At 31.9% G+C, this 14,311-nt stretch overlaps 1 protein-coding gene across 1 annotated transcript in view; it reads right to left on the reverse strand.

The window, feature by feature from the left end:
• Window positions 1-8,621: 8,621 nt before the first annotated feature.
• LOC107460236 (uncharacterized) overlaps window positions 8,622-14,311 on the reverse strand; it is a gene marked incomplete in the record, with an annotated part of 12,377 nt that continues 6,687 nt past the window's right edge. Inside the window, 2 exon segments of the mRNA XM_016078581.3 lie at window positions 8,622-9,107; window positions 14,191-14,307. Of these exon segments, the coding sequence (XP_015934067.1) occupies window positions 9,036-9,107; window positions 14,191-14,307 (189 nt within the window).

Genomic DNA, 14,311 nt, shown 5'->3' on the forward strand with positions numbered 1-14,311 from the left:
TATTATCTTAATTATTTAGTTTATTTTTTATTATTTTTTATTTTTCTTTATGTTATTTCTTTTTTACTTGCCTGTTTATCACATGGTGCGTTTAATTCTCTTTGGTGTTTTATGCTAAGGAAAATAATGGAGAGAGATCACATGGATTATTACTCACACCCAAGGAGTGATTCTTATTATTGTGGATAGAGGAACTACCCGAATTTCGATTGGTAAAGTCAAAACCAAAGAAACTTCAGTGCTCCATGTTCCAACTATCAAGAACCCTCATCTCTATATTCATACCAAGAACCACCACCTCTTTATCCATATCAAGAACCATCATCTTTCTACCCATATCAAGAGCCACCATCTCCCTATTCATACCAAGAACCATCCTCTTTTTACTCTTATCAAGAATCATCATCTCCTTCTTATTCATATCAAGAGCCACCATCTTCTTATTCGTATCAAGAACCATCAGCTCATGAGCTTCTCATGAAAGAATTCATACATGATATAAGGACGAGTGTCAAAAATATAGAGAAATATATGTAGTTGATTATCAAGCCCCAGGAAGAGGAACAAGCAAATTTCTTCCCAAGAGATATAATGCAAGATCCTATAGAAGAAAGTGAGGAAATCAATCAAAGGAGTTCGTACTCTAGTGAATTACAGAACTTTCCACCCTCACATATAGAAGAAGAGGAAGATGTAAAAACAAAGGAAGAAGATACACCAACAAAGAAGGAAGATACACAAACAAAGGAGGTTGTAAGGGATGAAAACAATTATGGGAATCTACACTCTAATGAAGCAGAGAGTGGCATAGAAGGTGAGTTTATTGAACCATCAATTCAAGAATTTCTTGATGAAGAGTACACTCTAACCATCATACAACACCCAAATTTTGAAATCAAAGAAGTGAAGGCAACCAAGGAAAGCACTGAAAAGGGGATTGTGACCAAGAAACAGAAGAAAATATCTATGAAAAAGAGAAGGTCAACAAAAAACAATCTAACCTCTACCCCAACAAGCAAGGTGAATCAAGCTAATCACAATAAAAGAAAGCTTGTTAGGAGAAATTTATATCAGGGGGCACTAAACTTCACCTCTCCCCCCTTGGAGACATTTCTTTTAACCAACTGGAAGAAGAGGAAGAAAATTCAACAATCAAGTGTCAAGATAGTGACATTAAAGAAGCGCTTGTTGGGAGGCAACCTAACTACTAGTATCCTTATTTTTGCAGTTACTATGGTTTTAATTTTATAGTTATTTTGATTTTAGCATTATAGTTATTTTAGTTTTGGTTTTAAATTACTTTATCTCATATTTTTTTAGAATATTTCTTGTTTTACATGTGTTTTGGTCATGCAGAATGATTAGAACAGGAACAAGAGCAATTAAGAAGAATTTTTGACACCCTGTTTTCAGCTTTTCTTTGCTTGAGGACAAGCAGACTTTTACGTTTGGTATTGTTGCTTCACTTTTGGCCTTTTCTGTTTATTTTAATAGCACCAAAGAGAGATGAATGTTCTTCATGGAGGAATGAGATGACCACCAGCAAAACTGAGGTGGTTGAGTTCTTTTCATTCTATTTTTCTTCCATTCTTATTTTGTTGTCCTCTGTTTTTTGTTCCTTTGATTGCCAGCATGATCTTTTAGTGCATACAGTTCTTAGATTTAATTTCATTATGTCATTTGCTTTTAGAAAAAAAAAATGTCTCATGTACCACTCACTGAACTTGAATCTAAAAAGAAAAGAAAATAAGTGATGTATTGCATGAGAAATTGAGTTTATAATTAAGATTAGTCTTGTTTACTTAAATATGGTGGTATTATTTTTATTCTGAATGCATCACAAATCGTGCATAGTTGAATTTGAATCAAAGGATGTTGGTGCATAAGGAATTAGAATTTAGAGAACTATTATGAATTCTCTAAATTAAACAAAAGTTTAATCCTTGAAGCAAAAGAAACAACAAAAGAAAAATAAAAACAAGGTCCAAGGCTCTGAGCATCAATGACTAAGGAGGTCAGACATGATTAAAAGCTCAAAGAGTTGTTTCCTTAATCATATGCTTGTGGTGTTCTTGTGTCAAGTAATCCTTGAGACAGAATATCTAGAGTCGAGGCAAAACACATTTAGCAGAGTATGCCAAAGGCTTTGAGCACCACTATCTGGGAGTAACTGAAAGAAAAATTAGAACTTAAAAGAGAGTTCTCCAGTCAAGTGCTTGTGGTGTTTTTGTGTCAAGTGAAGTCTTAGACAAAATATTTGAAGTCATGGCTAGACTCAAGGTGCAAAGCACCAATTCATTGAGAAGTAAAGGATGTATGTTGTGTTCAAGGATTAAATTGGAGTACAAAGAGCAGATAATTCATAATATGATCCGGATTCTAATTCTGAATGACAGTGACATTCCTCTGATTCAAAGGAGAGTGAGATGCCAAAACTGTTCAGAATTACAATAGATAAACCCCACTTTAAGAAGAGACATGAGCGTAACAGAACTCTCACCTCTCATGCAAATTCACATCTTAATCATGTACTAACTTTTGTTGCTTGAGGACAAGCAATAATTCAAGTTTGGTATTGTGATGCGTGAGCATCTTCTCTATCTTTTCCTAGTGAATTTGCATTCAAATTGTTGAGTTTAATCAAGATTTAATTACCTTTAGCCACTATGAATGCTACTTTGAGTTGTTTGCAATTTCTGTTTATTTCAGATAGCATTTGGATGGATTTGACGAAGTTTTGTAGCAAAAAAGGAAGAAAGCGAATGACGCTGTCAACCCCGACCTCCTTACACTCAAACAAGAATAACTTGAACTACAGAGATCCAATTGACGTGCATTCAGCGGCATTGGAAAGCTAACTTCGAGAGATTTCCAACGATATATAATAGTATACCCTTTTCTTCCATTTCACTCTGCCTCCTCCACGCTGAAGCATGGAATCCACGCACTAAGGGAGAACCATGCACCATCCCACGCTGAAATTTGAAATTTCCAAGTTCAGCATGGATTCAAATGAAAAGCATGGAATTGTCACTGCCTCCTCCACTCTGAACTTAAAAATTTCCAAGTTCAGCATGGACTCAATGGAACTCAATAAGGACGCCTCCGCTTATCCCACGCTGAACTTGAGGTTTTTCATGTTCATCGTGGATCCTAACAACCAAGTGGTACCCGGGCATTCAAGAAAAGCTGCGAATGAAGCCAGATTTATTTTGATTGAAATTTTATTTTATTTATAAATAGGAAAATATATTATTTTAGTTTTAGAAAATATATTTTTACGTTAATTAGGATTAAATATAAAAGGGAAAAGAATAAGCCTTTCGGGCTCTGCTGTTCTTCTTCCTCATTCCGTATTTTACAGTTTACTTGAATCCTAGTTTTTCTCTCTAAACCATGAGAAACTAAACCTCCACTATTAAAGTTAGGAGCTCTGTCTATTGTATGGATTGATACTATTATTTTTCTATTTTAATTCATGTACTGATTTATATTTCAAGAATTGTTTTCATTCTTTATTTTATGAATTTGGGTGGAACGGAAGTATGACCCTTGTTCTAATTGAGTTCTTGTATAACTTGAAAATCTCTTTACTTAAACAACAGCTTGAAAATATATTCTCCTAAATTTCTAATTATCTGGCTTAACGGGATACATGACATATAATCCTCTTATATTTGGGTAATTAGAATTTCTGTGACATATAAACTAGAATTGAACTTTACCCTCTAATTGGAATTAAGTTACCAAGGAATTGGCAGTTGATGAATTTTAGAGGAGACTAAAAAGGTCTAAGGAATTAGGGTTTAGTCACATATAGTTTGCCATGAATTAAATCTTGCATGATTAAAATAGTTAGTAAGAAAGGTCAATCCGAAAATTAGATAACTCTTAAGTCTTAACTGTTTTCTCCATATATTATTCACAACTTGTTTACTGCTTGTTTTCTGATTCTCTAAATTACTGTTTAATGCTTTTGAACACTCAAACACTATTTTCTGCTTGTCTAACTAAGTAAATTAATCAACCATTGTTGCTTAGTCCATCAATCCTCGTGGGATCGACCCTTATTCACTTGAGGTACTACTTGGTACGACCCGGTGCACTTGCCAGTTAGTTTATGCATCTATATGTTTGTTTGGTATGCCTTGTTTGGATTGCCTAGGTGAATGCATCAACTATTTGCTACCTATTTATTTGCTGTATATGCTTTCTATCTGTGATTTTCTTGCATTTAGTAATTGTGATTGTAACATTTGATTCTGATTGAGGTTGGGAGGTTCATAAGAGTTGGAAAGGGGAGTTTTAGATAGACTGAAAACCCTTAGCTAGTGCCTATTTTATTTTATTGTTTAGTTATGTTTATAAGATTTAATTATATGTTGGAAGTTCTAGGATTGCCTTCAGTTTTCTTGGGACATTATATGTTAGATATGTAGCCACTGTTACCATGCTTATAACCTCTAGTTCTCATTCCATACAAATTTTATGGTTTTCAGATGCAGGACGTGAGGCACCTCGTTGAGGCTTGCTGGAAGCTTCTGATAGCAAAGATTCCTTTTGTGGATATATGTATATACGTAGATACTTATTATCTCCACTACTTATGTTCATGCTGTATTAGCTTCCTCTTAGAGGTTATTTTGCATAAACATGTCCTGTAGGGAACTCTTCTGTATATAATCATGTTAGCTTACTTTTACCTTACTTTACATACGTTGTCGCTTTGTGAGTGTTGCGTTTTTTGTTTTGCCGCTTTTGTTTTAACTTTTCTTCAAAGGTTCCTTGTTATAAATCTTCTTTCGAACTATTATATATATATAATTTTATTTTTAGAAGACGTAATACCTCACCACCTCTGTCTTATGACTTAAGCATAAGATTCTGTGCAGTAGGGTATTACATAAACTCTTATGCAATGCATGAAATTGACCTCATGTTTTCTTAAGTATTCCCTTAACATTGCTTTTTATTTGGTGTAGTATTGAGCTCAAATTGCATATAAGCTTGATGGGAGTTCCCTTCCTTTACCGAAAGTTCTTATTCCTAAAACTTGTCAACCACCTTTCCTTACTAAAGAATCATTTTCTTTGTTCTTTAATGCACCTAAGATGGTTTTTATAATGCTTAATGTGTATGTAATAAAAAGACATTATATTATGACATACAATGATAGCATCCATATTCACAAATATTTAATATATGACACCTAAAATAGTATATAATGCCTTCGCATCTTTAGTGAGACTTTCATATCTTTTTTAGTAGTTTACTTAGGATTAATTTAAAGTTCATATGTTTTAACTGAAATTTTCATAACTAACCATACATTTAGATTTTTTTATAATTATTGTGTATTCAAAATTATTCTTCAAAGAAATCAAGTGAAAAGAGGCAAACAGAGAAGCAACCATGAAAGAACCAAAGTTGAAATGCCCAACGAAGAAAGAGAAAGAGGTGGTGCCCAACTTCAAGATTTGAAGTCTGACTTCAACCATCAATCCCAACAAGGGAATCAAGTCTAGCGCCTAAATGGGCACTCAACTAAAGATATCCCAAGCCCAACGCCCAATATCAAAGCCCGGCGCCTTCGACTACAAAATGAAGTATGGCACCAATCACTCAAGTCCAGCGCCAAGCCTATGGTCCTCTTCCAGGATGTTCTAATTCAGCTCAGAGATTCAAGATTGTTTGCTTCTTCTAGAAAGATAAGAATTAGTTTCAATTTAAATTTGAATGGTTGTTCTGGTTTTCTTATTCTTCAAAAGATAAGACAAGATTAGATTTAGTTTTTAAATTTGAATTCTAGGATAGGATTTAGAATATAAATAAGTGAACAATGGTTCAAATAGAGATAATCGAGGATCCTCAAATCCCAAACATCTTGTATCAAGCATTTCATTAGCTTTTGTTTTTCTGTTTATTAGGAGTAACTAACTCTCTTTTGTTAACGATTAGGAGCTCTATTTGATTTTCATGGAACGGTAATCTATTTTTTTATTTTGATTTATGCATTAATACATTTTTAAGATTGAGTTTCGCTCTTCATTTTTTAATGATTAGAAGTATTGGAAAAAATTAAAATTGGAGCTAGCTTGAAATCATTCTCATCATTTTCAATTATCTAAGACCAACTTTTGAATATATGACATTCATTCAGCTAAGAATAGCTATGAATATGATGTAACGTTAATCGAAATTGTGCTTAACCTCTGTTTCTTAATTAATTGACCAAAAAATTGGCGATTAAATAAGATAAAGAGAAATTAAATTTCCAAGAGATTGGGATTTGATGATATATAATTTGTTGTGAAAGTATTTGCACGAATCAAAGTAAATAAATATGAGGATTTCCTTTTCTAAAAGTTAAATATCTCCGAAGTCTTTAACATCTTTATTCACTTTTATTTCTTTAAACTCATAAGTATTCATTCATTCACACCGAATACTCTCCTTTACTGTTCTTTCCTATTTCAAGATTTACATTCTTCCTCTTGTAAATGTTCGATCGATTTAATTAGAAGATTCAATTAGGAATTGCTTGATCAATCCTTTATTCCTCGTAGAAACAATATCCACTCACTGTGGTATTACTTGGAGTGATTTGGTGCACTTGGCAATATTCAATTTTTGGCTCATCAGTATAAAACCCCTATCTTCAATGAAATTTATGAAAATCTTATATATGTTCCAATCCAAATAGACATGATTTTCTAGTGGAGAAAAATTTTCTCTATGGCTAACGAAAAAAAAAATCATTCTTCTAAGTACATGCACGAGATTAGGACCGGAGGTGATACGTGCTCAGGAAGGCATTTTCATCATGTTAGAGACAAGGGATAGAATGGTAATCTTATCATATTCAAGGATCTAAATACTAGAAGAATTATGCCATACCAATCTTGGACATCAAGGAAATCAAGAGCTCGTCTCAAAAATAGCGGTGCTAAAATGGCGGCAGCTCATAAGGCCCATTGGGCTAAGTCAGAACAGCAAGAAGCCCAATAATGCTTTTCAAATTCATGGGAGGAATAATTTATCATGAAAATTCGAATTTTGTAGGCCTTTGTTTTAGTTTGTTTTGTGGTTAAAGTTTATTAGAAGGTTTGTTTTAGTTTTGATTTGTTTAGTAGTATTTTTAGGAATTTTAAATTTTAAATCAAATCTGATCTATATTAATTAAGATCAAATCTGATTTAAAATTTAAAATCTTACCTTATATTTTTGTTAGTTTGTTAGGGCCTATTTAAACACCTTTGGTGAGACAATTTGGAAAACCTTTTGATGAATTAAAACTTTCTTAGTGCTTTATGCACGTTTTATTGTGTGAGAAGTGAGGTGAGTGATTTGCATGCTTGTTGCATGGAGAAGATTGAGTGGTTTAATTTTCGTCCCGCTGATCTAGGTTGTCAAGGACAAGTTTTTTGAAGGTATAATAGAAAAACCTTTCGGGTGACCTAGGTTGCTAAAAACAAGTTTTTTAGAGGTCTAGTAGAAAAACTCCCTTTATCTATCCTTTTAAATTCTTATCAGGAGGTGATTAGGATTTGATTAGAAACCGATAGATCATAATCCATTATTAAAAAAGTATGAGGAACAGAATAAATGATGAGTTAATTGATGGCTTCTTACTTGATGAACTTAATATAAATATAGAGGTTGTAGAAGATATAGATTCCATGCAAATTTTTAAGTCTTTGTTGAGTTTGTTGTAGAAAAAAATCTCCATATTCTCGATCATCGTGGTAGCATAATTCAAAGAGGATAATTTTCCAACAATATATGAATGAAATTTGTGAATTTTTGTTGAAGGTTTCGAATGAGAGTGAGGAAATGATAAAAGATATAGATTTTTTTATAATAAAGTGAAAAAAGTATACAAATGAAACAGCAGCCCATAGAGGAGATAGGTCACATAACATTTTTATGTAAAAAATAGGAATGGAATGAAAAAGAAAAGACTCAAATGACTTAGATATGTGCAGATTGTATTAGAAAAATCTAACTCGCAATTAGATAAAATCTTCAATCTAAATCGTCATTTTACAATCTCTATAAAGTTTTCTATGTTTGATATTTAGAAATATCTATTAGATACAAATTTATAAAAAATTGAGTTAGCCTTGAAACTATGTTTAAACCAAGTCAAATTGAATAACTATAGTTTCAGATATTTATAGAATACTAATAGTATGTTAGGCTAATTGATTACACTAATTTTCTATTATAAATTTATAACAAATTTATCTACCTAATTAAATTTAAATCTGATTTTGAACTGAATTCAGACAATATAATTTTATCATCTTTTCATATAATCATATCATCTTTTCATATAATCAGATTATTTAGATCCAATCAATACTAAAATTAGTGTTGCCATATTTTCAAATTATAAATATGTTAATTTTTTTAAGTACATTATCTTCTAAGTTTTTCTTGAGTTTAAATTTTAAATTAATATAAATTTAACTAATTAATTATCAAATAATAAATATGATCCAAAACAACTAAGATATTACAGGATATGTACTAGTAAAGAGGCAATATAATGTTCAATATTTAACTGAAATCTCATTAGTAAACTCATTTTCTATTATCTTGACAGGAGAAAAAAAAAATAAAAAGAAACAAAAGAATCATTTTTTATTACCCAAAAAAATGTCTGCAAGTCATAAAAGAAGAAAATAGCAGCATTTTGTGAGAGCCTTATGATAGAACACATTCCCCAACCCTTAAACAAGCTCGCAGCATTTTCTTCCCCTAACCTGCTACTTACTATAGTATAACGCATGCACAAAAGTTACATTGCCATAACGCTTGCAATTACCACTATGTTGTAGTGACTGACTGAGTAGCTCTAATTTTGCTGATTTCCACACTCCTACTATTAGGTCGAAAATGTATCATAAAAATATAGTGAAATAACAAGCCAACTTGCATGCATATGCCACAATCGGATTTTGTTTAAACTATAACCAGTTAACCACTAGAATTTACTTCCAGCACCAGCTGCAATCGCTAATAACGAGATTTCATATTTCACCAGTACCAAGTGGCTCCCTTGAGGTATCGCCAGAAGCCCACGCATGATAATCCTTCACTAACTGCTTACAGGAATTTGACAAAAAATAATATAAAATAAGAAAAATGAATAAGATGTGTCATAAAAATTATTGGGGTAATAAGAAAGAAATTATACGCAAACATACTTTCAATATTGAACCATAAACTCTAAGAAGAATCTGTGAACACTTTTGTTTTCTTTTTAACCCGGAAATGCACCTCAAATATGTCTCAGCAACTCAATCTACACAACTATTTGGTGATGACAGGTAATGCCGCCGTTCAGGTGAGTAACAGCAAGTTTGAACAATTTGTACAAAAATTGGCTAAGTTGGATGGTAACAAATAGGATGAAGTAGAATATTCAAAGGAAGACTTCTTCAAAGGAGATGGCAGCGAGCAAAAGTATGACGGGGTAGAGCTCACCATGAAATCTCTTCAGGTTTCACTCAAAAGCCTTAACGGCAGAATGGAAACGTCACACTTCCGAATGGTCCCATCACTAGAGCACGAGCAAAGAAATTCAAGGAGAGCTTTAAAAATTTGACAACACTCATACGTGAGGAATTAAGCAAGTTCTAACCAAGAGAGAAAAGACAAGGCTTTTGAGTGAAAGGCATAAATTATTATTAATTTTCAAAATTATTAGATCTATATTTTAGTTTGCTTTGTTATTAAAGTTTATTAGAAGATTTGATTTGCTTAATAGTATTTTTAAAGAATTTAAATTTAAATCAAATCTAATCTATTCTAATAAGATCAAATCTAATTTAAATTATCTTATCTTATTTTTTATCTAGTTTGTTAGGAATCTATTTAAACACTTTCTGTGAGACAATTTACATTTTTTTTTATGAATAAAATTTTCAATTGCTTTATGTACGTTTTTATTCTGTGATTAAGTGTTTGTTTGGGCGTCATTAAATCCATAAAAATATATTTTTTCAATGAAAAAAATACTTTTTTATTTTTTAGTGTGTTTGGCAAATTTCTAATAATAAAACTAAAAGCACTAGAAAAAAAATCATTTATTTTGAAATGTTAAGATTTACATCTTTTTTTAAGAGATCTTTTTTCTTTTAAAAAAGATGTTTTTAAAAATAAATGAATAAAAAAATATTTTTATCTTATTTTACCCAAACATAATTGATAGATAAAAAAATCTTTTAACATGAGATATCCAAATATAAAATCACTTTTACCAAAAATGGCGTCCAGACAAACCCTAAGTGAAATGAGTGATTTGTTACGCTTGTTGTATGAAGAAGATTGAAAAATCCAACATAAGGTGATTCTGTGTGATGGTTTCTTCAACTTTAGCCTTCTGATCTAGGTTGTCAAGGACAAGTTCTTTGAAAGTCTAATAGAAAATTCCTTCCCGTGACCTAAATTGCTAAGAACAAGTATGTTAGAGGTCTAGTAAAAAAATCTATCCTCCTCTTTAATAATTCAAATTATTTCATTAAGGTTTTCAACTGCCAATTTTGTTTCATCCTACTGCTTCCACTACTTTTCTACACCCTTTCGTTCCCGTGGTGTCCTTTCTTATTCTTCTTCCTTCTCCCTTCCATTCCTTCCACTAGGACTTTAATTTGTCTTTATTAAACTCCTTAAATTTATCATCTATGATAGATAAATTCTTATTTATCTACACGTTCTATGGTTCTTGTTTAGTCTCTGTTTTTCTCTTTAATTGCTGCAGATTTACTTTAGAGAAAAAAAAACAATTATTATTAAATTGTTTCTGTAATTACTATAGTCTACAAAAAAGACATCGCCCAAAAAAAGTTGAAAAAAAAAAAGATCAATTATACAGTTTTCAATCTTTTTTTCAAGATTCTACAAAAAAAAAATCAATCACAAATTTTTCACATTTGCCTTTAGCTTTTCCAGAATTACTTTGGGTTTAATTAAAATTCAAATTTTTTTAATTTGTATCACCTTAGTGTCACTCATTGTTTTCTTTCCTATGTCACATACTTTAGTTGTCTCAAATTAAAAGTATCTATCATTCAAATTATCTTAGTTTGGTGCTTCAATTTTTTATTTTCTGAAGTGCAACTTATTAATGCAATCCAAGAAAAGAAAACAAGAGCGGTGAGATCAAAAGAGGATAAAAGCCAGAAATTGAGTGTAAACACAAGTGTTCTAATCCGAGTAATACACGTGAAAAGAGTGTTGTGAGGTAGTTCCCATTTCTCATGAAATATGTGAAGCACTATGGGTAGAAAAAATCCTACAAGAACTAAAAGTTCTCATTTCTCCACAAATGAGATTGTATTGTGACAATAAATCTGCAATTTCTATTTCTCATAATCCAGTGTTGCATGATAGAACTAAACATGTTGAAGAGATTGAGAGAGGACAGATTTGCATCTCATATGTTCCAACCACGTAACAATTAGCAGATGTTCTAATTAAAAGATTACCCAAAAAGACTTTTGATAACATAATAAGCAAGCTGATAATGAATGATATCTTCAAGCCAGCTTGAGGGGAAGCGTTGACTAGATCAAATCAAAATCAGATTCATAATTTCTTTCATGAATCTTTTATGTAAATAGAATTAGTTATAAATATTTTTTTTTGTTTAACTTAATTTTAGGAATTTTATTATTAGAAATCTTTTCTTTATTTTAGACTATTTTCTAATTATTTTAGACTATTTTCTTTATTTCTATTTTTCTTTAGTTATAAATCTCTTCTTTCCTATTTTATAATTATTTCTATTTCTGTAATTTCTCTATAAAGAAAATGATTTCCTGTACATTTGATAGAATATTATATTCAAACACTTCAACTAAAAAACATGCAACCTATTCCAGATCCATTTCAGTTCTTAAAAAATCACTACATAAATGAAATTGTTTTCTAGAAAACTGAGCTCATAAACCATTAGTGCTCTATATCATATTAGTTTAGAATACAACACAAAATGATATTGTCAAATTCGTTTTCAACTTGGCCACAAGTACATAATTACAAGTATACAAGCAACGAGCACCGCGTCCATGAACACAAAAATCTTTCTTTTAAGAATTTTGACATAAGGTCATTACAAATCAGCTTTTAGAATACAAATAATCTTTCAAATCTCACATATTCATAGTTTAACAAGCATAAGCTAATAAAAAAATAATTCAATAAAGACGACCTATTGCTCTATGATGCAATGAAATGCTACTTGTCACCTAAGATTAAAATCTAAGAAAAAGTGCCAACATTGTTCATAAAGAAAATAAGGAATTCATATTCAGAATAGTAATGTCTAACATAGCACAAACCAAAATAACAATTATCACATATTTTCAGAGATTCATTAGAGCAACACAAGTACTTAGATAAATAACTCAGAGCAGATAGCATCTTGTGCAACTCAATTAGCCCCCACGACCGCTACAGTCCCATAACAAAGGGAGCTAGTACTTTAGAATTATCTGTTGAATTCTTTTTCAACTTTTATACCATAGATGAGTTATTTCCATGAATGTGAATTCCTTAGGATGACACAATATCATCTTTAGAGCAGCATATGAACCAGAATATCATAATTAAACCACATTCTTGTGATGACACAAAATATCATGTATAGAGCATACACAGCCAGAAAATCATAACTAATTCAACCACATACTAAAACTATGGGACTCTAACAAAGTGAATTATGCAAGAAAATTTAAACCAGAAGTATCATTCAACCTCAATGTACCACTCTAGGAAAGACATATTTCATGCACATGTCAGCAGTAATATTAAAACAGTAATCACAGGAAAGCAAAAGGAAGATTCGAATGATAGAGTTGAGGACGCAATAATTGGACAGGAAAAATCCCACCCTTGCCATTTAGCTATGTGAGGAAAAAAGTGAGGCAGCGAAGAATGAAGGAGACTGAGCCAGCTAATGTAACCACCTTGCCATCTGGCAATGAGAGTGTGGAGGGAATCTGAAATTCCTTTAGGAGACATTGCAGGAGCAGAGAGGTCAGACCTTGAGAATTAGACTCGGAACCTTAGGAATGAGGATGGTTCTTGAAATCCTATCACCACTTTTTCCTTCCATTTCTATTTTCATACAGCTTTCAATGCATCAATTGGATAATGGTGAAACCTCTCTGGTACACTCCATTTTCTCCATTTTTCTGTTGCTTTTGCATTGCTTTATTTCTTACCTATGATACCAGTTGTTACAGAATGAGAGCTAGGGTCTAAAGTTTATGTCCCCAAAACTTCAATCCTGGCTTTTTTTTTTACTCTTTTTCTTTTGTCATTATTCTTTTGTCCATAGGGGCAGGACTGGGTATTTAAAAGGACCAAAAGAATATTATCATTGCTTTTATATTTTTTGCCCAAAACAGGCACCAACCATTAATAAGTACAAAGTAACACCACTTCGGAAAATTTAGGTTGCATGCACAAGCAGAAATGGCTAAAATTAAAACCTAAAGGCCTCATACTTTTTTCTTGAGATCATGTTTGAAATCATCTCTTAAAAGCTTCATGAGAAGCATGGCTCTTTCGTCAAAGTTCCAAACAAAACAGCATGGCACCGATGCGTTCTAAAATCCCACTCATCCTTTTGATGTGTTTCGAGATATGATCTCAAACTATCCTAGCATTTTTTCTTTTTCATCAGCAACTTCTGAAACACTCAGTTAGATGATTTATGCGGCTTTTAATGTGTTTCGATGATATTTTCATTAAGAACAAAAGCATAATTTGAAGCAATGTGCTAAAATACAACGGATAATAAAGTCACCTTCACATTCATTTGGGACATTATACATAATAAAACTTGATTCACCTTGTATTGAAGTGATATTATAATATCAAATCCAAATAATTAAAATTTGGAAATTCCTACGTATGCTTTTTTAATAAATACTTTCTATGCCCAAAAAACAAAGGGGTACTTATAGGCACACTCAACCTCTCTTAATAAGGTCTTGCAGCCCCCTTCTCTCTCCGTCAAATTATAAACCCTCTTAATAAGGGGTTAGATGCAAGGAAATTCATTATTAACCACCATGCGGCCGACATGCCAGGCAGGGGGCCTCTCTTTTCATTTAAATTCTTAAAGTCTCAATATTTTCTTCAAAAGAAAATAAAATTAAGATTAAAACAAACCTGTGACATAAACCGGGGAAGCATAATCCTAAGTATTTGTTCAAGGACCTGAGTTCCAGCAGATTCAATCGCTTGCTTTGGTATTACTCGGAAGGCGAAAGGAATTTCAATGCTTACCTGG

This window comes from Arachis duranensis, chromosome 8 (genome assembly GCF_000817695.3).
Source record: "Arachis duranensis cultivar V14167 chromosome 8, aradu.V14167.gnm2.J7QH, whole genome shotgun sequence".
Classification (NCBI taxonomy): Eukaryota; Viridiplantae; Streptophyta; class Magnoliopsida; order Fabales; family Fabaceae; genus Arachis; species Arachis duranensis.